The sequence below is a fragment of the Crocodylus siamensis genome, chromosome 5 (assembly GCF_052110815.1).
Source record: "Crocodylus siamensis isolate JL-2025a chromosome 5, ASM5211081v1, whole genome shotgun sequence".
Classification (NCBI taxonomy): Eukaryota; Metazoa; Chordata; order Crocodylia; family Crocodylidae; genus Crocodylus; species Crocodylus siamensis.
In genome coordinates this window covers 105,101,750-105,124,609 of record NC_143399.1, presented here as the reverse complement: position 1 = coordinate 105,124,609, position 22,860 = coordinate 105,101,750, and the positions used below count along the sequence as shown (strand labels likewise).

At 44.6% G+C, this 22,860-nt stretch overlaps 1 protein-coding gene across 2 annotated transcripts in view; it reads left to right on the top strand.

Annotated features, from left to right (window-relative positions):
- The window catches only part of CDH10 (cadherin 10), a 204,368-nt gene that overhangs the window by 115,666 nt on the left and 65,842 nt on the right, over positions 1 to 22,860 (top strand). For both annotated transcript variants that reach the window (XM_090049942.1, XM_090049943.1), the window contains one exon: positions 5,752 to 6,046. In XM_090049942.1, coding sequence (XP_089906068.1) covers positions 5,752 to 6,046 — 295 coding nt within the window. The remainder of the gene's footprint in view (positions 1 to 5,751; positions 6,047 to 22,860) is intronic.

Sequence of the window (22,860 nt, the reverse complement as noted above, 5' to 3'; positions counted from 1 at the left end):
AGAGTGAATTTACCTCACATATAACGAATTTTTGGTATAAAAAGGATCATCGCATAAGAGTGAATTCACACATACAGAATCTGCATAGAGTAAGGGAAACCTCTGTGTGTGTGTGTGTGTGTGTGTGTGTGTGCGCGCGTGTGTGCATGTATTTTAGTAGCGTTTCATTTTATCATGGAAAAATGTAGATTTTAACCAAAAGTATGGGTTTTTTTAAAAACAGAAATCCAGGATCCCTGGTAATGACTGAGATCCTTGTTTTAAATATAGTTTAGGGTGTGTACATGATTTCTTCAACGGTTTAGTATTTCTGACATGAATTTTATTTCATTGCCTGTTAATATTAACGATAGCCCATATATAAGATATCGTTCCAGCTTTAAAATAGCTTTAAAGTATAGCTATTCAAAGGCTTCTAATAGATTTATCTAGATTTTTTTGAGGTTCATTCCTGACAACGGACATTTAGTTTAAGGCTGCAGGAACCTTATACAAACTTCAGCAAATTTGTAAGAAACCTGCAAAACTCAGTTGCCACTTCTGGTGAAAATGGAAAATGATGGTTTTCACCCTGCTGTACACTGACCGGGATGCTTGTGGCTCGGGAAGCAGTAGATGCTAGTGAGGAAGGCAGAAAGTAGTAAGTAGAGGATGCTATGGTGTGGTAGAAGGCAAAATCTGCTGTATACCTGAAGGCAGGTATAGATATGAAGGATGTTGCTGTAGAGGAACTTTTAGAAGGATTGTTGCTGTTCTATAATGGTACTTACACAGATTTCTTTTCATAATAAAGCTTTGGAGTCAGGGTGCTGAGAAGTTATTGAAGGGTGAGGTTGTTATATACAACAGTCAAACAGTGCATTTCTCCAGGGAGGGGACTGGGAGAGACTCAGAAGGTCAAAGCAGGCAATCATTACAATGCATAAAGAGGTGAGAAAGGCCATTAATACAGATTTGTTTTCATGATTTATGCTTCAAGGACTGTGGCATTTTAAATGCATAATAAACTTATTTGTAGTTCTGTTGTAAATATTTTGTACAATCGCACTGTAAAAGACTGGCAAACCCACTGTGGCTATATCCATTTCATACTACTTTTATCCACATCGGCTAATGATGTTATGTTTATCTGGTGTTAAATGAAACTGTTTAAGTTACCTGAAGCAGTCTACAGTCATATAATCGCCAAAGTAAATTATCAAAATTAGGTTAGTTTTTTGTGTTTATTTGTTTAGCTTAAGAATTTTGTACAGAAAAACCTTGTTAGCTCAATATTGGATAGTTCAAAGTATTGGATGCTTTGAAGCTATTGTCACGTCCCAGACAAAAGATTGCAGCAATTTTCAAAAAGATAAAATGCTTCAACTTGTTTGAACTAAGGCTGTAGGTACCTGTAGTATTCTGCATATGCAAATTACTATGGGTACATTTATTTTGATCCCATTTATTTCAAAGTTGGTGTTTTTTGGTCCCCTGCATTTCAAATTAACAAGTTCTTCCTGTAGTAGCTATTCATTAGAGTGAGTACTGCAATTTGCTGCCCAAATGTTTGTGAGAGTTTAGTCCGTGCATCTTGTGAACAGAAAAATATCCACGTTCTTCACATTGCTATGCAAACAACAGCAAGAGTTGTGAAAGGCAGTTCTAAATAAATAATTGACCCGATTTCTTCATCATCCATCAAATGTGAGGATGGAAAAAATATAGTTAACTTTTGCCAGTCTCACTGCCCTACAGTTTTCTATTACCTTTATTTTCTACTGCCTTAAACTGTACAGATGCAGAAACACATGAATATTGTGAGACTGATTCCCTAATTTGCAAATAGAAGGCTATAAAGTGGTTTTCTAAACCTAATTAAAATCTCTTGAGAATTTCAAGGTCCTTCCATCAGTAATATACATTCATGCTTATTGTCACAAATCAGACTAACTTATGGAGATAGAGGACATGAGACAGTTACTTCTACTAATAATTGTGATTCTTCATCAGTAACTTCTGTTTTGTTGTACTTAGGAGATGCATATCACCACTAAGCAGGGAGACATACAGAAGATCAGTGCCCATCAGAACCAAAGATTACAAACTATTTCTTATGTTAAACCCAGGATTTATATGAGCGTACAATTTTTTTAAGAAATACCACTCAAATGAAAGTAGCAACCAATAGCTTCAAAATTATCCCAAACCAAAACTATATTTAAAGCAGAGGCCTTCCTTTGTGCTTTATCTGTGTAAAGCTCAAAGCCTCTGCTCACACTACAGGTGAAGTGAATTTCATCTTTGTGTACAACTCTCATTGCTAGAAATTTCAAAAGCAGATCACAGGCATGTGTTCTTTCAATTTTACAATGTTTTGCTAAGGAAGGACTACTTTAAATTAGCCTGTCATTACTGCTAGTTTTTATAACTGCTCAGTGACCTGAATAGATAAATATTTCAGGAATGAACATGTTGACTTTGCTATGGTATTAAGAAACTGGGACAATCTGTGACTAAATGTGGTGTTTTGATATTCAGCATGACAATGTTATTGACTCAGGACTTTGCAATTGAATATCCATTAGAATGAAGTGTAAATACAAGAGATAATTTTAAATATTGCAAGTAAATAGATATGCACACACAATAACTGTTATATGCCCACAGTATCACATTAAATAGGTGAAATTGCTATTTGGCTTCTAATATGGCACTGTAGCCATTTTGTAGGGGGGCGGTGTTGTTTGTGTTTTTGCATGCAAAACTGTATTTGAAATCACAAGGGAAAAAATATTTTTTGGCCATTCCATTTCTCTTATTTTTTTCCTATCCTATCCTATTTCAAACGTTGCCAGGGATGATTTATCTCCCTCCATCAAACAAGAAGCAAACCAGCAAAGGAACTGTCCATGAAGTTTACTTTCCATTCTTTACCATAAAACAAAGAGGGAGAAAATAATTAGAAAGCAAGAGGAGGTAAAAGAGGATGAATCTGTGGGTGGGTCAAACTTTCTAGGTTAAGAGGCAAAGGAACTGAATAGAGCAAGTCAGTAGGGGAAAAACTTGGCTTCTATGTGTAGTTACTATTAAAATAGAAAATTAGAAAACTTATTGAAAAAATCAACATAATTAATTTTTTTTTCTGTTTGTAACAGTAGCATTAGTCCTACTTTCTGCATGAATGTCTTCACTCTAGGTTAGTCACAATGGCTCCCTATGCACTTACTTGTGGGTGGGGAAAGGGGGCATTTAATTTCAGTGGTTCCTGGAGAGCAACTGTAATTAAAACAGCTCACTGTCATGTGTATCAAGCACTTACGTATTTCAAAATGATCGTGGGACAATTTATATAAAGCTCATTCAATGAGATTTAGATAAAGCACTCCGTGGCCATTTTGAATGTGTGGGGGGTTAATATATGTGATGATGAGGTGACACTGGAGTGTGCTAATTGGAGCATGAACAAGGATGTCTGTAAGCACCTATTGTGAGTTAATGAGATTGTTTCAGAGAATGAACTGCAGTGAGAGGAATTTACCCTGTGACGTTAGCTTGTCCTTCCACTTAATTGTAATCATTGGATTTTTATGCAAAAATACAGGTATGATTACATTAAAACAACAGCAACACTTCCACAGTGGTTTCTCCAGTTTAGTATTCTACGTTTAATGTTAGTTTAATCTAAGCTAAGTACTTTTGAAAGCAATGTAAAAGCAGCATACTATTCCAGAGAAGCTGCAACACTGCATACCATCCAGTAGATATTTATACCGAATGTAAGCACGTCTGCCATCAGTTTATATCCTAAAGCATGAAGGTTTTTATTGTTGTTTTGTTGTTCCAGCTTATGTGATTGAATATGATATTAATGTAATTGATTAAAGCAGAAGCATAATTAGTAATTTTGGTGCCCTGGGCACAGATGCCATTGAGTGCTGGAGAGCAAAGAATGGGGAGAGGGTGGGGCAGAGGGAAGAGGTGTTGAAAGCTAGTGAGTGCATGGGGGGGAGGGGCAGGCTGAGAGGGCAATGCTAAGCACCTGAAAGCAAGAGTATGGACCACCGTAGAATGCTGCTGGCACCCCCTCCAAGCCAGTAGATGGGCCTGGTGCACTATTTGCCTTGCCCTAGTTGCAATATTGGTTCAATGCTTCTTTATTGTTACTCTGTTTGTGATTAGAAAATAAGGGTGGAGACTAAAATGTTCTAGTTTTCTTTCCTGTTCAAAACTTGTTGGACTATTCTAATGTTGGGATGTGATAAAAACTTATAACCCTTCCCCCCAAAAAATACCCTTGTCATTCATTTTCCCTTAGCACTTTTTTCAAATATTTATGAACATATTTTGGAGCAAGTATTTGTCTTTTTGCATCTGTAGGGGAGCTAGCTCAACTGGTAGAGTGCTTGAGTTGTATGCAACAGGTAGTAGGATTGGTGCCTGTGTTCTGTGTAGCATTCTTATGAACATACTTTATAGCAAGTATTTTTCTTTTTGTATCTACTAAATGATCTTTGTGTTGTTATTTTGAAGATTCATTACTATTAGATGAGAAAATTAGGTAGTTGGGGATCTACACATGCTCATAAAATGATTTACAACTTAACGGCGTGCCATTCATCATTTACACTCCCTATCTTCTAGATTCAAATCCTTGCAGGTAGAATTTATAGTATGTATAGGCCTAAACACCTGATTATGTAAATCTAATTATTTATTGGTGTTTTTTCTATATGGTGCCATGGGTTAGTTAAATGTCTGCATGCCATAAAATGTCTTTCTAACCACTGGCTTCCTTAAAACTGCATGCACAAAATCAGAACTATTTTAGGACTGCCTTATTAATAAAACCAGAGCTGTTATCAGAGGTGACATATCTGCCATTTTTTTAAGTATATTACAATTTTATATTTCGAGGTGAAAACAAATTGGATTATCAAATGCTGCAAATCAGACACATGGAAAGAATGAGATTGCAGATAACTTTATAACTGGGTTGGTAGGAAATCTATGTTATGTAACACTCTCATTGGCTGAGCCAGTTTCCTTTCAGGACAGAACAATACAGTGTTACAAAATATTAGGGAAGTTCCTATGGTAGAAGTCATTAGTAGAGAAAGATATGTATTATAATAGCTAGATAATGGGATAAGAGTAATTTCTGATTGCTTAATAAATCTTTTTCTTTCTTTGAAGCCATATAAATTATTTGATGGGAGTGAAAGTAATAATTACACACAATGAAACACTCTCCAATTTAGCAGAAAAATACATAATACGAAATATATATTTTTAAAATTGTACAACACAGCACCAGTTGTTCTGTTTTCCTTAATTGTCATGTATCCTGCCATGTCCTTTATCTGCTTAGTGAATTTACAACTAACACAGCAGGTTGTGAATTTTTAATAGGTTCTCTTCAAGGAAAGAAAAGGTCAACATTAACATAAAATTCTTCCTTAAGAGTTGTGGCACAAATGTTTCACAGCAGAGAACAGGTGTTGCTAGAAAACTAAAATCTACACAGCAGTCAAGCTAAAAGATTCTCTATGTTAAGTAAGGGGGAAATGAATGCTTTAACACAACACAATGACTCTAGCAGCATGTCAAGGCAAAATAAATTGAAAATGACTTTGCTTTGTCAGTGAAAGCCTTGTTAGTTGCAAGCAGCATAACATTTTTTTCATTTTGTTTGTGTGCATTTTATTAAATCTGACCCCTTTTTTAAAAGTAAATTCTCTCTCTTTCTCTCTCTCTCTCCCCTTTCTTTAGCTTCATTCTGACCAAGACAAGGGAGATGGGTCCCTCAAGTACATTTTATCAGGAGATGGGGCTGGTACTCTATTTATTATTGATGAGAAAACAGGTGACATTCATGCCACTCGAAGAATTGACAGAGAAGAGAAAGCCTTTTACACCCTGCGTGCCCAAGCTATTAATAGAAGAACTCTCAGGCCAGTGGAGCCAGAATCTGAGTTTGTGATAAAAATTCATGACATTAATGACAATGAACCAACATTTCCGGAAGAATTTTATACTGCTAGTGTTCCTGAAATGTCAGTAGTTGGTAAGTAGCAATTTCAGGTAAAAACTCATGCTTTACATTTCCTATCTGGAGAAATCATTTCTCCAACTATTATGTAGTCACTGGAGTCTTGAATTTTAACTCAGGGGAGGTTCTTATGGTCACTGTATTCTCCACTTCCTTAGTCTCCCATTAGGATTAAAAAGGAAGCTGAAGCATCTGGTAGGCAGGTCAATGTCTGTAATCAGATTGCTATGCAGATGTTGTGACTTTATGCCAGTTTGAGAGGGAGAGGAGTCCAAGAGAGCTGGCTGTACTTTAACAAAGCCTTACTGAGAATACAAGAACAAACCATCCTGATGTGCAGGAAGACTATCAAATATGGCAGAAAACCAGCTTGGCTTATCAGGAAATACTTCAGTAAACTAAATCACAAAAAGGAAGCTTATAAGAAGTGGAAACTTGGGCAAGCAACTAGGAAGGAATATAAGAGTATTGTTTGGGCATACAGGGATATAGTCAGGAAGGCCAAAGCACAATTGGAGTTGCAGTTAGCAAGGGATATGGAAGGGACAAAGGATATGGAAAACACTGAAGTACTCAATGTCTTTTTCACCTCCATCTTCACAGGCAAGGTCAGCTCCCAGATTACTGTACCAGGCAGCACAGTTGGAGCAGCCAACAGTGGAGAAGAACAGGTTAGGGACTATTTAGAAAAGCTGGACATACACAAGTTCATGGGGCCAGATGGGATGCACCCAAAGGTGATGAGGGTGTTGCCTGATGTGATTTCAGAGTCACTGGCCATCATTTCTGAGAACCCATGGCAACTGGGAGAGGTCCTGGATGATTGAAAAGAGGCAAACATAGTTCCCATATTTAAGAATGGGAAAAAGGAGCATCTGGGGAACTGCAGAACAGTCAGCTTCACTTCATTTCCTGGGAAGATGATGGAGGAGGTCCTTAAGGAATCCATTTCTAAGCACTTGGAGGAGAAGGTGATTAGGAAGAGTCAGCATGGATTCACTAAGGGCAAGTCATGCCTGACCAAACTGATTTCCTTCTATGATAAGATGACCGGCTCTGTGGATGTGGGGAACTAATGGATGTGGCATATGGTCTCCTGTATTCCACGGGCAAACTAAGGAAGTATCGGCTGGATAACCAGACTGTAAGGTGGATAGAAAACTGGTAGGAGCATCAGGCTCAGAGGGTAGTAATCAATGACGCAATGTCTAGTTGGCAACTGGTATCAAGTGGAGTGCACCAGGGGTCAGTCCTGAGGAAGGTTTTGTTCAATAACTTAATCAATTATTTGTAAGGTGGGATGGAATGCACCCTTATCAAGTTTTCAGATGACACCAAGCTGGGGAGAGTAGTAGATATACTGGAGGGTTGGGCTAGGATTCAGAGTGACCTAGACAAATTGGAGGATTGGACCAAAAGAAATCTCATGAGGTTGAACAAGTACAAGTGCAAAGTCCTGCACTTAGGATGGAACAGTCCCATGCATTAATACAGGCTGAGGGCTGACTGGCTGGGCAGCAGATCTGCAGAAAAGGACATGGGAGTTACAGTGGAGAATAAGCTGAATATGAGCCAACAGTGTGCCCTTGTGACCCAGGAGGCTAACAGCAAACTAGGCTCCATTGGTAGGAGTGTTGCCAGAAGATCAAGGAAAGTGATTGTTTTCCTCTATTTAGCACTGGTAAGGCCACACCTGAAGTACTGTGTTCAGTTTTGGGCCACCCACTACTGAAAGGTTCCCTCCTATGGCTTGTTTGTGACTGGTAGCTTTCAGACTCTTGCATGGATTTCTCTGTTTTCCCCCTTAATTTTACCCTTTAACCTGTCTCTTAGGCTAGGGACAGACATTCAAAAAGCCTGAGCTAAAATGGATTCAATCTTTGCAGGTTAGTCTAACCGGGTTATATTGAACTGGGTTGTAACTGCACAGACATCCCAGAAATGCAGGAACATGCCTGCAGTGGATCAGGCTAGAAGTTGGGGGTCACTAGAGCAGCCTTCCCTTCCCTTTGACACTGCTGAGATGAGGGAGGCATGGCCAGGCCCTGGCAGGAGACCAATTAGGGAGAGGTTCCTTCCCAATCTCTGTTAATATTAGAGCATTTAGTTACACAGCAGGGAGTTACACAGAGAATTATTAGTATTTATCAGCCCATCAAACAAAACAAAAACCTCTCTCATTAGTTCAAGCTTCTCTTAAACAACTTTTTTGCAAGGAAGGAACAGAGAGACATTACTAGCTACTTCATAGATTTCATAGATTTTAGGGCTGGAATGGACCTCGAAGATCATCAAGTCCCAGGGGCAGAAAGTCAGCTAGAGTCAAAGGAACAATGTTTTGGTATTGATGCAAGATGGGTATCCAAATGTTTCTTGAATGAGTCCAGAGTAGGTGCCTGCACCACTTCTGGAGGGAGTCTAGTCCAGACCTTGGGCGCTCAGACAGTGAAGAAGTTTTTTCTTCCAGCTTCTGGCCTGAGCCCCTGCAGGCATGTCTAACCTAAAATGGTCATGGAGGCATTTATAACTGTTGGTCCTTGTTACACCTTGGGGTGCTCTGGTGAACACATGTTCCCCCAGATCCTGATGCACACCCCTTACATACTTATAGGCATCCACCAAGTTACCGCTGAGCCTACGCTTTTCCAGACTGAAAAGTCCCATGGCTCTCAGTCTCTCATCGTAAGACCTATTCTCTTGCCCTCTGATCATGCTCTCCTCTGGACTCTCTCAAGCTTCTTGACATCCTTCTTGGATTGTGGAGCCCAGAATTGGATGCAGTACTCCAGCTGTGGCCTCACCAAGGTTCAGTACAGTGGGAGGATGCCATCCTGAGATTTGCTTGCAAAGCATCTGTGGATGCAAGCCAGAGTTTTGTTTGCTTTATCAGCTGGCATACCATATTGGTGGCTCATGTTCATCTTGTGATCAATCATGACCCCTCAAGTCTCTTTCAGCTGTGGTGCTAGTGAGCATAGCACTGCTGAGCCTATAACTGTGCTGCAAGGTTTTTTTCCATGAGGTGGAGTACCTTGCATTTTTTGGTATTGAACATCATCAGGTTTATATCCACCCACTTACTAAGCTTATCCAAGTCAGCCTGGGTCACTAGCCTATCCTCAGGTGTGGACACTGTGCCCCAAGGTTTAGTGTCATTGGTGAACTTGGCCAGTGCACTTCTGACACCAATGTCCACATCGTTGATAAAGATGTTAAAGAGAACTGGTCCAAGGACAGAGCCTTGGGGGACACCACTGGTCATGGAGTGCCAGAATGATTTGCTTCCAATGACTTCAACTCTCTGGGTCCAACCTCAGAGCCAATTTCTCAGCCGTCGAAATGTGGTATAGCTGAGGCCACAGTTGGCCAATTTTTCCATGAGATCATGGTATACCAGATCGAAGGCTTTTTTAAAGGCCAGATATATGATGTCAATCTCTTCTCCCTTGTCCAGAAGATATGTCACCTGGTCATAGAGGGAGATGAGATTGGTCAGGCAAGGCCTACCTGTGACAAATCCATGCTGGCTGTCCTTCAGGTTGTTGCCATCAGCCAGCTTATCAAGAAGGGTCTCTTTGATAATTTTCTCCAGAATCATACTGGGGATTGAGGTCAAGCTGATTGGCCTGTAATTTCTGGGATCTACTTTCTGCTCTTTCTTGAATGTGGTTACCACATTGGCCTTCTTCCAGTTTTCAGGTACTTCACCTGAGCACCATGAGTTTTCAAATATTTTTGCCAGTGGGTGGGCTATGACACCTGCCATCTTCTTGAGTACTCTAGGGTGTAATCTGTCAGGAACTGCTGACTTGAAGATGTCCAGCCCCTCAAGGTGTTCCTTTACAAGGTCTACATCAATGCTGGGTATAAATACACCCTCACCCTGGCTGTCCTGTGTCATGCTAGGCATGGCGGACCCTTTTGGCTGATGAAAGACGGATGCAAAATACCCATTAAGCAGGTTGGCTTTTTCCTGGGTATCAGTTATTAGTTGTCCCATTTGGTTCAGGGGTCCAATGTTACCCTTGTTTTTTTTAAGACTCCCTACATATCTGAAAATGGACTTTTTATTATCCTTGATATGTGAAGCCAGATGGAGTTTGGTTGCAGCCTTGGCTTTCCTGGTCTGCTCCCTACTTCGACGGACTAGTGCTGAGTAATCCTCCTTGGTGGTTATTCCATCATTCCATCCTTTGTAAGTCTTTCTTTTTAGGCTAAGAAGGTCCTCAAGTTCCCTGCTGAGCCAAGCGGTTTGCTGTGCCCTTTTGCTACCCTTCCTCTGAGATGGGATGGACAGTCCTTGTGCTGTCAGGATCACTCCATTGAAGAGCAACCTTTCCTCTTGGACTCCTTTTCCTGTCCCTTAGGGCCTCAACAATGAGCTTCCTGAGCTTGTCAAAGTCAGCTTTCCTAAAGTCAAGGACTTCTGAATTGATGACTGTCTTGCCAGCTTTGTGATGGATATAGTAAATGTAATCAGCTCATGGTCACTTACACTCAGTTTTTCATCAGTTCTTAGGTCACTGACTAGATCATCCCCTTTGGCAAGTACCAGGTCCAGCAATGCTTTACCTTGTTGATTAGCTCCAAAAAACCCTAAGCCAACACTGTGCTTTCTGCCTTTCTCCCATCTCCCACAGCATGGACCGTAGCCAGCATGTGATATGCTAGCTAAGGTTGAGAGGTGTCTATGTAGGGGGAGGGGGGAATCCATGGTTGAGCAGAGAGTGGTGACAGGAGGGGAAAGCAGAAAGAAGCCAGGGAGATGCCACTATACCTGCAGTCTTTGCTGGAGCTCCAGCTAGGGAGCAGAGGGGCAGGGCCAGCTCTGCTGTAGAGCAGAGAGCCCTGCCCAGGGCTGCAGAGCATCTGGGATACTGAGGGACTCTGGTTAAATTAAACCAGGAAGGGGTCTGGGACAGACATTGCATAAACTGGTTTGATCCAAATCAGTTAAGTCTGATACTACAATCAACCAGGTTTATCTCAAACCAGTTTTAGCTATTTTCAAACTGGTTTATGAGCACTGATAATCTGTTCTGTTACAGGCTTAAACCAGTTTCCGATCACTTAAGGTGGTTTATGTGTAATGTCTGTCCCTAGCCATAGTGTCAACCCAGAGTGTCTTCTCTTTTTCATCCTTCTGTATGTTAGTGGCCAGGAAGTGAACATGTGCCTGGCAGTACCTCCCTTCCATCTACAGGGACATATTTTGCTACAGAAATGGCAGATCTAAGGGCAGATTGACTTCATAGTTAAGCTATGAGGATTCACCCTAGCCAAGGATCTGTCCTCTGACATCTTGAAGCTTGTCTCTCCTGAAGAACTTTACTATGTTTGAACAGTTGTGATGAACTGAGTTAGCTCAGAGGGTGCAGAACATGACCCTGGGGTAGGGGTAGTGCAGCCAAAATACATGCTGATCAGCATCATGTTAGAGTTTAGTCACAGGTAGCTGACATAGCTGACATGAACATGATTCATCCACTGACTGCAAAGTTGTGAATAACATCATCCTAGATAACTTGATTCTTATACAGTCTAAGAAACGTAAGAAAATAACATAAGGAAAGGAGACTATGGAATACAGAATAGCACAAATTAATTTAAAAAATCATTGAGAAAAGATCCCATGATTTTACACACACAGACACACACACATGCACACACACAGTAACCACATATAAATAAACTCTGGTCAGTATTAAAAATTCAGTAATTGCTAAGCAAGCACAGATCTATATGTGGTACCAGTGTCTGACTATATTTAAAACACAAAATAACTTCAGTAACTCTTAGTATTGGTTGGCAAACTTCACTATATATATTTTTAAGTGGCTATTCCTGTGTGAATGACAGGTAGATTATACAGGGCAACTACACATGCCCCTGTTGTATCATTGTTACTGTGCCATCATTTAGTACTTCCTTTTTGGAAATACTAAATGACGGCGCAGTAACAGCTTGTACTGCACCATCTATTTGGCACACAGTTACTTTTAGCTATTATATCACTGTAGCGATGTGCTATACTTGGGGAGCATGTCACTATGGCAATGCAGCAGAAGCAACATGTTTTTCTCTCATTGATGCTACATTGCCGTAGCATGTTGCTACAGCAATATAGCATCATGTGTAGATGCAACCACAGTGTTTTGAAAAGATTCACAAATACATGTGCCTAAGCTTCAACACTGACTCCAATTGATTTCCCTCCACCCCCCAAAATGTTTACAAGCAGTAAAAAATACATGGATACTGAAAGATAAAGATGCCCCATAGAGCACTGTGGGACTAGATAAAATCCCCACATTGATAATTTTGCATTATTAAAAAGTTACTGTTACATCTACCATATAGCCTAAATTCATCTATCTTTAATTCCCAACACTCACTGAAATTCTTTCTTTTTATGGTATTCTATTACACAGGAAAGCACAGGAAAGAATTACATTGTGACCCCACAGAAAACAGCCTAAATAATGAAGATAATTCAACAAGGATTATTTGTTTTTAAAATGGAACATCAAGATAAAATTGAATATAAATTAAGTGATATATTTTCTAACACCATAAATATCAGCAAATGTTATGTAGCCTCAATTAAAGAGCAGATTTTGACAGAACAATTCCATATTCAATGGAGAGGAAAGCATGTATGGTAAGATCCAAGAATGGAAAAAGACATCTCAGGTCATACAGTCTTGAACTTCTCCATAAATCCTACTAGGCATGTAAGTGAGACAATAGATTTGTGCTGAGTGAGACATCAGCTCATTAAACATCTACAAGTGCTGTAGAGACCAGTTCTTGACCAACAGTACCACAAGTACCACATGTGAAATTCATACCTAACAGTCCTGAATGTGATGCAGGATTCTTCTGTAGGTTTCTTTTTTCTTCTGCATGTTGGACTCTTCTATCCTCAAAAGCCTTCATTCCATGCTTAATATAATGTTTCTGACTGTTTCAATCCTCAGCATTTGTCTCCCAGCCATTTGACTTAATGTTCATTGCCTTCATATATCTCTTTCAAACATATTTGAAATGGAGATAAGGATGCCTATGCAGTCCTGTAAAGAGTTTCCCCATGAGACATCCTTGGGTATATGGCCATTGTTCATTCTCCATCTATGACCAGAACATCAAAGTCAAACTGACTGACAGGAGAATGGACGCTCATTATGTTGGCATGCTCTGAGACAGCGTAGGCAACCTTTTCCCACCAGAAAATTTCTGGAATACAGAGAAGTCAATGTAAGTTCTTCTTTCATATGCTTTATTTCCCCCTTGACACATCATTAATGTGGTGGAGCCACACAACTGTTTTATTGTTGGCAGTGTAGGTGAAAGCTGTTAAGGCACTTTTCTTGAGTAGAGAACATGATCCAGGGCTCACTCCTATATAAGAGTGTTGATGATGCAAGCATGATGTACTTTGACTTGGTCTTAACAGTCAGTTTGTTGTTGTTCCACACTTGTTTGCTCAACGTGCTCATGATACCTGATGCTTTGCCAATATGGGTATTCAGTTCAGCTTCAAGTGACAAGCAGTACTCATTGCTTGAGATAAAGCAATGGTGCCAAGGTTTGTAAATTTACTTGCAACATCCAATTTGTTTTCACCTATTGTGATTGCTGATGGTGAATCAATTTTCTAGCCCATAACATTGGTCTTCTTGATGCTGACTGTAAAACTAAACTCATGAGCAAAGTGACTTGAGGCTTTGGAGGTCACTCTCTCTGTGTGGGATATCAGAGTCATGTCATCAGGACACAGCAAATCACAAATCAAAACTTTCTGCACTTAAGTCTGCTTTAAAGTGTATGAGGTTGAATAATTTCCAATCTGATCATATATATAGATAAGTTCCTTTGGTAGTGGTCCCAAAAGCATGTATCAGAAGAAGAGAAAAGAAAATCCTGACCAAGTCACAGCAAGGGCACAGCCTTACCTGCCTCTGCTTTGAATCTCAAAAGCTTCAGATGTTGATCTTTCATAGCTGACCATTCCCCACATCCCATCATAAAAACAGTGGATTATGCTGAGGAGTTTTGCTGCATAGCCAATCCTTTCCAATAATTTGAAAAGGCCTTTGTTGCTGACAAGGTCAAAGGCCTTGTTCAGGTCAATGAAGGTCATATAGAGGGTTCTCCTTTGTTCCCTACATTTTTGTTGTAATTGCCATAGTGAAAAGATCTTATCAATAATGGACCTACTAGCTCTTAAACCACACTGTGACTCAGGGTAAACATGGTCAACAAGGATCGGATGTCTTCTGAGCACCACCCGAACAATGATCTTTCCAGCACTGCTAAATAATAAAATTCCACAGTAATTGTTGCAGGTATTCTGGCTTTATTCTTGTAAGGAGTGACTATATTGGGATCTCATATTTTATGGTACTGTCCCAACTGTCCAGCAGTGAGTAAGAAGCTTGCGTAGGTGGGAAAGAAGCACAGGAGAGTGTTTCGCTGTACCTCATTATTACTTTCACTCCCATAAAATAATTTAAGAAATCATTTGATAACTTCTGGGGCAATGCAGTCATTTTCTGGGGCCTTGCCATAGGCCAGCTTGTCTATGGTCTTACTTAGATCCTCAACAGCTGGAATATCATGAAGCTCTTCAAGGACTGTCAATAGAGTTAAGAGCTGTGTCAGTGACATCACTTTCCCATGAAAAGAGTCTGAGATAGTGTTCTACCCATCTTTCCATCTGTTGCTTTTGATCTATTATGATTTTTTTCTGATGCTGTCTTCAATGGAACAGACAGACTTCTTTGTAGTTGGATCTGCTGCTACCTTGATTCCATTGTACTTGAACCTGATGTTTTCAGTGTCAAATGTGGATTGAATTTTCTTGCACAGTGCCAACTAATAAGCAGTGATTCAGGATCTTGAGATTTACTGAATGGTACTCTTTACTTTCCTCAGTTCCTTTGGCGTTCTTCCTGTGATTTAAAACAGTAGTTTATTTGGTCTTGATAAATTAAATCAATTCATGTACGTACCCCTCAAACCAATCCCAGTTTCTACTGACCTGTTTGCTAAATATAGAGTGAACAGCGACAGATGATTTACTGAGGCTTCCCTCCTTCTCTTCTGTAGTGTCTCACAAAGGCAGCCTCCTCCAGAGCCTCAATAAACTACAGGGTTTTCTGATGATCAGATGTATTTGTGATATTAATATGTGGCCAACACTGATACTTAGAGGAGAAGATTTTCTTTGATTTTGTTTTGATCTTAGGATGCCTGTTGATGTGCAAGGAAGGATGCTCCAGCGTGTGGTAATTACAAAGTATTGGAGCAGACCCAGAGACAGGAACACTCAGAAGTAAACAAGGTACAGTTGTAGCAGTCCAGGCTAGGAGCAGGCAGCCATGGTAACAGGAGCAGATAGACAGATCCTAGATAGAGATCCAGGTAGGTGTGAGGTATAAGTTCCAGCTACGCAAGGTACAGGCAGGAACTAGGCAAAGGCAAGGCACAAGTGTAGGCTAAAGAAAGAGACAGGCAGGAGTTCAGGGAAGGAACAAGGTACATGGTCTGTCTAGGCAAAGTTCAGGTGGGACCTACTAGGCAGGAGCAAGGCAGACAGGCAGGTTAGCAGGGTTCCAGGCAAACCAAAGGGTGCAGCTTAGTAGTTTGGTTGCTTAGATGGTGAACTAGGGCCTGGGGCTTATAAGGACTGAATGGCCCTCATTCTGCAGGTCCTGAGGATGACTTAACCAGGGCCCTGGTTGCCTTCAGCTGGGGCTTAGAGCTGGATCGGTCCCTGCTGGGCATAGTGATTTTCAACCAAGGTGCCACAGCACCCTGGGGTGTTGTGATGTGCTGTGCAGTTTCAGCACTGTTGGGTAGATAAACTTCTACACGTGATTCATGAAATAAACCCAAAGATTTCCAATATGAATCTATAGTCACAAAAAAAACCCATTCTGACCTTTCGTGGCCTTGCTGAGTTCTTTTCAACAGAAGAATTACCCTATGATTTTTCCATAGTCAAGACATGAGCTAAAGCCAGGACCTAGCATTTTCTGAGAGGTGTCGTGAGTCTAATCAATAGTGCCTTTAGGTCTAATACTGGGTGCCTGGAATCTAAAAAAGTTTAGAACCACTGGCCTAGATTCATTGCAGTACGATGTTCTTGTTTTCAGCAAAAGCAAATGCATTCCTTCATTAAATTAATAACATTTCTTGAGTAAATAAATCTGGCCTATGGTCCCAAAATTAACAACTCACAGCAGTAGTATAATACAGTGAATAATAAAGTGGCATGAACAGACTCTATATACCTTATTAGTTCAAAACTATTATAAATAAACTAGCTAATTGCCCATCAAGAATGACAGATTTCAGGGGGTGTTTACTTGGCCCCCTCTTCACCCCCCACTCACCCTTCAGGGCTAGCCATGTTAAATCTCCCTCTGCCACCTCCTTCCAGCCTCTGATGTGGGGGCTCCCTGCCCCCACCTGCCTCCACCTTGCAGCGTGTCCCCCCGCCACCCTTCCCTTCCGTGCTTCCCTCTCTCCTTCCCCACCGCCTCCCCGTCCCTGCTGGCTGTTGTCAGGGCCAGATGGCAGGGGGATGCTGTCACTATGACCACCCCCCCATCCTCACTTCCCTCCCTTTTTTCCTTCCATTTTTGATGCACCCGACAAGTCTCACTTGGAGCTGCGTGGAACAATCCTGAGCATAAGACTCTCTGGCTTCTTATCTCTTTTCTTTCCTGACTCCTACCTGTCTAAATGTCTCTAGCTTCTGTTTGTCTTACTTTCTGATTCTTTTCTTGCATTTTTGTAGCATTTTTTTTTCCTTTTTCACTCCTCTCTGTCCCTTCCCTCCTGTACTTCTGGTCTTCATGTCTGCAAGTTGCTTCTTTACAGCCCTCTTTTCTTACGGTCTCTTTTCCTTTCTTTCCTTCTTTTCTGCTTGCTTGTTGCAGAGAGTTATCTTTTCCAAAAGCTTGCCTCCTGAGGGGTGCTCTTAATTACCCCTTCTTCCCCTCCACTTTTTGTTCTTTTTTCACTGTTTCAAACTCCCCCCCCCCCAGTTTTTTTTCCTCTACCCCTTTCCCCATCCCATTTATAGTTTTATGGCTGCATTCCCAGATGTTTATCTTTTTAGTTAGCATAAACTTTTTTTGTTTTCTTTTTCTCAGTTATAGCTTGAAATTAATGCTGTCCTAGCAGGAATGGCTGCTCCTACACCCAGCAGCTGGCATGAGGATGCCTCTCAGAACCTCCCCATTACCCATGGCTTCAGGGTTCACACCCCTCCCTGCATTGGGGTCGAGATCTGCCTAGTCTCCTGAGACAGCGTAACATACGTTACGCAGGTCGTATTAACACGGTCCCAATGATTTACCTGAGAGATTCAACCCCAGTTAATAGGGTGTGTGCAGAGGGCCTGGACATTCCAGGCACACACTATTTTGTCACAACCCTAGATACCCCAGCAGTGACGGTGATGGTTTCTATGTGACCTGTATGTGACCGATCAGGAGCTGGTGAAGGAACTCAAGCCCTATGGGGTTCTTACTAGTCCCTTTCATTGTTTGATGATAGGAAGCAAGAACCCAAAACTGAGGCATGTACTGTCTTTTTGAAGGCAGGTTTTCATGATTCTCAGGGAGGGTCCATGGTCTCTGCCTTATCAATGGGTGGGGATTTGTGATCTATTTTTCTTTTGGGGAGATCACATGTTTTCAGTGTGTTAGCTCTTCCCACCTGTCCAGTGCCCATGGGGGAGAACAGCTAGAACATCAGTAGCGCTGATGGATGGCTCATCCACCTCTGGGACACAAGCCCCAGCCAGTGAGGCTGGGAGTTTTTCCCAACCTTCTTCCACCCCTGTTCCATCTGAGGGGGGATGGAGTTTCTGGCATGAGAGTGCCAACCATCAGAGGGGCTGGGACTAGGCCTCAACCCTCTCCTGCACCCATTCCACCTACAGTGCCCACCCCCACCGGTACAGAGACACTGATGTCAGGCAGAGAAGCTGATGCCTCCACTTGCCCCCCGACTGCCCCAACTGAGGCAGCTGGGGTGGTTGGCAATGATAGCACCAAGGCCCTGTTGGATGATGGGGGCCAGGCCTTCTCCCAGTTGCTCTCCACGATGGCTTTGTCTGAGGTGGATGGCCCTGGGGAGGCAGGCCAGAAGCAGCCTGCCATGAAGAAGAAGAAGAACAAAGAGAAAGTGAACAGGACTACTCAGAACACCCTATACCTGCTGAGACCTTCCTCAGCTGGTGCTGGGGGATGCCCTGTTGGAGAGCCTGGGCCTGATCTGGCTGCCATGTCAGTGACCTTGTTGACTAGGAATGGGGGCAGCTTAGAGGTGGGGGAGGTGAAGGTGGGGGTCACCAACCTCTCACCTGTCTTCCAGCTTCTGGAGGCGGGAGGCAGTAAAAGCTATGCACAATACTTCTTTTCTGGATAGCTGAATCCGGGGGTGGCAGAGGAGTCTGCTGATGTCTTGGTCACATCCCAGGCTACTGAATTAGATGAGAAGGCTAGTGAGATGGAGATCCAACTTTCTGAGTGTTGCAAGCGACCTCAAGAGCAGTGTGAGGGAGTGGCGGCTAGGGGCGGCCGTGAGCTCCCTAGCGCCGCCTACCGTCACGTTAGGGTGACGTAGCACCCTCGGAATCTCGCCCACCACGACTTTGATGTTAAGATATGTAATGTGGAGGCTGCCAGTTTCCCTAATGGACGGTCTAGTTGTTCGTCCCTATTCCAGACTGGGGATTTAATAAGCTTCCTGCCTTAAGGGCAATGCGTGCCTCCAAGCCTCCCCCTTAGCACGCCCCAAGCCTCGCAGCTATTCCGGGGGACGCTTGTATGGTCCCTCGCCCCTCGGGTGCCCCTTGTTCTCACTCTCGGGCACCGGGGCTCTTCGCCCACCTGGCGCCTCCTTGGGTCGGGCCCCAATCTCTGGCCCGTTCCCCACGCCCTGGGCCTATCACGCTGGCACCCAGCCACTTGCTGGCGCCTCCTGTGTTGGCTCCACCAGCACCGCTCACTACCAGCACCCCCAGGCCGGGTTCTAGCCGGCGCCTGGCTAATCGCCGGATCGGTCTGAGTCTGGAGCACTCTCGCCGCCCTAGCCTCGGCGCCCTCGGGCCGGCACGCTCTCGCCGCCCTAGCCTCGGCGCCCTCGGGCCGGCACGCTCTCGCCGCCCTAGCCTCGGCGCCCTCGGGCCGGCACGCTCTCGCCGCCCTAGCCTCGGCGCCCTCGGGCCGGCACGCTCTCGCCGCCCTAGCCTCGGCGCCCTCTCGCCGCCCTAGCCTCGGCGCCCTCGGGCCGGCTCTCTCTCGCCTGGCGCGCTAGCCTTAGCTCTATCGCCGCCCTAGCCTCGGCGCCCTTGGGCCGGCGCTATCGCCGCCCTAGTCTCGGCGCCCTCGGGTGGCTAGCTAGGCCTGGCTATTCGGCCCCTCTCTGGGGCCTTGCCCCTCAGGGCCGCTACCGCGCTCCCTGCGCGTTGCCCCTTTGGGCTTCCCCCCTCCGGGGCCGACACGCCACGCGCCCCGCGCCCTGTCTCTGCCCCACTCTCGGGCCTTGCCCTCTCGGGGCTAACTTCCGCGCCTCTGGCGCCCTGGCCCTGCCCCGCTCCGGGGCTAAACACCGCCCTTATGGGCTGGGGTCTATAACCCCGCACACTGCACCTCCCTGGCGCAATATAATGCCCAGCCGCACCGACACTAGTGCCCCTGGCACTGTGCCTCAACTGGGCACTGGGGACCCCCAAGCTGTTGAGGAGCTCCCCTGAGGCCTCCTCGCTCCCCTACAGCCTCCCCGGTCCTCCGGATAAACTGTAACTTAATACTCCAGCCCTCTGGCTATAACATAAGCAAAGGCTCCACACGCCTAACAACTCCAAGCCCCACCAGGGCCCGCAATCCTACCTCCAGTCAGGGCGATGCTGTTCCCTGCATCATTGCAGCCGGTTAGCGCGATGAAGTAGCAGCCACTAACCCAGACCGCTCAGCTCAGCCGCAGAGCTCCTGCTCCTGCGGCAGCCAGAAGGGAACTGTGTCTCAGGCTCTGGCCTGAGCTGGTTATAAAGGCCTGGCCCTGCCCCCTTCCGGTCATGTGACCGCCTGGTTGCCCCTGGCAACCAGGCACCTGGGTTGCCTGGGTGATTGGCAGCCCTGCCAATCACCCTCACAATCACGGAGCCCTTCTGTGACTCCGTGACAAGCAGGATGACCTCTCTCCCCCCAAGAAGATAGGGATTGCTCTTTGAGAGCCAGTCCTTTACCAGGACAATCAGAGGAGGCTGATGGGTTTTAGATATTGAGGGTGTTGATGCTGCATTGGTGGGTGAGCTCCCAACTAGGGTGCAGCCTCACCATGTGTCTGTCAGAAATGTGCAGCCCACGTTGGCAGACCCGCCCTGGGTTGGTCCTGACTATGGGTGCTTCTGACCTTTTTGAAACAAACTAAAGGACAGAAGAATGTAGCAGGGAACATCACTCAATGGTGCACAGATCCTAAAGTTTTTATCAAGGCTGCCAGAGCCATTGTCAAACTTATGCAACAAGATCTAGGCACTTGGCAGATGGCTTACCATCTGGAGAAGCTTGCACAGTGGGTGAGAGATGAGAGGGGCCAGGCAGGGTCCCTGGAGTAGAGTAGGGCATGATACGCCTTTCCTGACCTGTCTCTGCTTTTTGCTCTTGGGGGCTTGTTTTTTACCTACACCTTACCTCACTTTTCCATACCCACACCCATGGCAGCCACAACTATTAGCACTTTTAACATCAACGGCTGTTGAGATCCGGTGAAACAGGAGGCCATCCTGGAGCTCCTGTGCCAGAGACAGCTGGCTGTTACCTTCCTCCAGGAGACACATTCTGACAGGCTCAACCAGTTGGCTTGCCACACTGCCTGGTGAGGCCACTTGTTCCTGAGTCATGGCACCAACCTTACTCTTCTCTCAGGTTATCTGTTTTTTTCCATGCTGCCAGTCATCCCAGCCATGGCCAGCAAGCTGGCCAGTGGCCCTGGCACCCTGCTGATGCTCCCTGTGCCTCCTGACAGTGACATGGGTTGCCCCTTTGCTTTCCTGTTACATGGACTTGTCCAGTGGTTCTGGACATGAATCACCTACATGCTTGGGTAGTTTATGTCCACCATACCCAAGTTCTGGCGGGCTGCCCCAATAAACCCTGGTGACAGCACCTGGGGATGCCAGATTCCCCACCAGCCCACCCAGCATAGTACACATTGTATAAGCCATGAACCACCAAGAAGACTGGTGACCTGCAGTGGCGGTTGCTGCATGGCATCCTAGCCACTGGCACATTTGCGTCCCACTTTGACCCAGCTGCCTCGGCTGGCCTGTCTCTTTTGCCCAGGGGGTGTTGAGGAGACCCTCTTTCATGCCTTCCTTAACTGTCCCCATTTGCGACCATTCTTTGTCACCCTCAAGTCACTGCTGCAAGCGCTTGGCAGGAGCTTCTCAGAGACTGCCTATGTGTGCTCCTACCCATACCCAGTGGGTGATAAGGGCCCCGTCTACCTCGCCAACTTCTTACTGTGTCAGGCCAAGTTGGCCGTCCTCAAAAGCCGCCGAAACCAGCTTGCCGAGACCAGCTCAGATGATGCCCTGCGGCTTTTCTGCCTCCTGGTGCAGGTGTGCCTCTCACTGGAGTTTGATCACGCTGAGCTCTGGTGGGTAGTGCCTGCCTTTGAGACATGCTGGACCTTTGAGGGAGTGATGTGCCATGTGGAGGACAGCCGTCTCAAATACGCACTCTGATGTCATGACCAGTCTAGGTAACCGGGCTGGCTCGGTGTCAGACTATGACTTCCAACTCATGCTGTGTCCTGGGCCCTCACCAGGCTGCATTTTTGCTTTCTTTTTGTTCGAGAAGTTGAAGGTTTTGTCACGTGCATGATTCGATAGAGTAGGGTAGGAATTGTTTATTTATGATTATGACCACATGGCCGCCACTCCGACCACATAACTAGCATGTAAGACACAATGTGGAATGTAGCGAAGGTGCCTGTCATGGTGTGATGTGTACAATGAAATGACATGGTGTTCTTGGTTTGATACAAATGTTTGTTTTTTTCCTTTGTAAGCAGCTGCCCTTTTTGTATCCCTGAACCCCTGAATAAAGCAGTTAAAATGTCAAAGTCCTTCTTTGCTTCCCTGCCACCTGGCCCCAACAACAACTGCCACCATGACCCCCACTACTTTGCCTCCCCCTGCCAGGGCCTGCCAGCCTCCCTCCCCACTGCCTCCCCCTCCTTGCCAGCTGTTGTCAGGGCTCCCTTCCAACTCCCCTTCCTTCATTCCTCCCCGCCACCCGGCCCCGGCAACAGCCACCATCATGACCTCCCCCACCTTCTCTGCTCCCCTCCCTCCCTGCCTGCCTGTCACCTCCCCCTCCCTGCTGGCTGTTCTAGGGGGCATCAGGGATGGGCGGGGGGATGCTGCCACCACAATACCCTCTTCATCTTCAGGCAGGGAGGTGTGGGGAAGCCTCACTGCTCAGGTGGGTGGGGCATGTTTGCTACCACCACAAACTTCCCTGGCAGCAGCTCAAACATGGGCCCACATAGCCCAGATCCACACAGCCAATTGCCATCCTTTTGGCAGCACATGTGCAGTTGGCCAAAAGCATTTATGAGATTCAAGAGAATTCTATCAGATATGTTTTTTGAAATATTTTAAAGAATTTAATGAAGAATACTATGGGGACCCAAAATTCTATGGATTTCCATTGTATTCAGTCCTTTTAAATAACTCTGTGAGGGCAGGGAGACAATCTCACCTCTTTCCAAGAACTGTCAAACTTTGTAAATAGCTG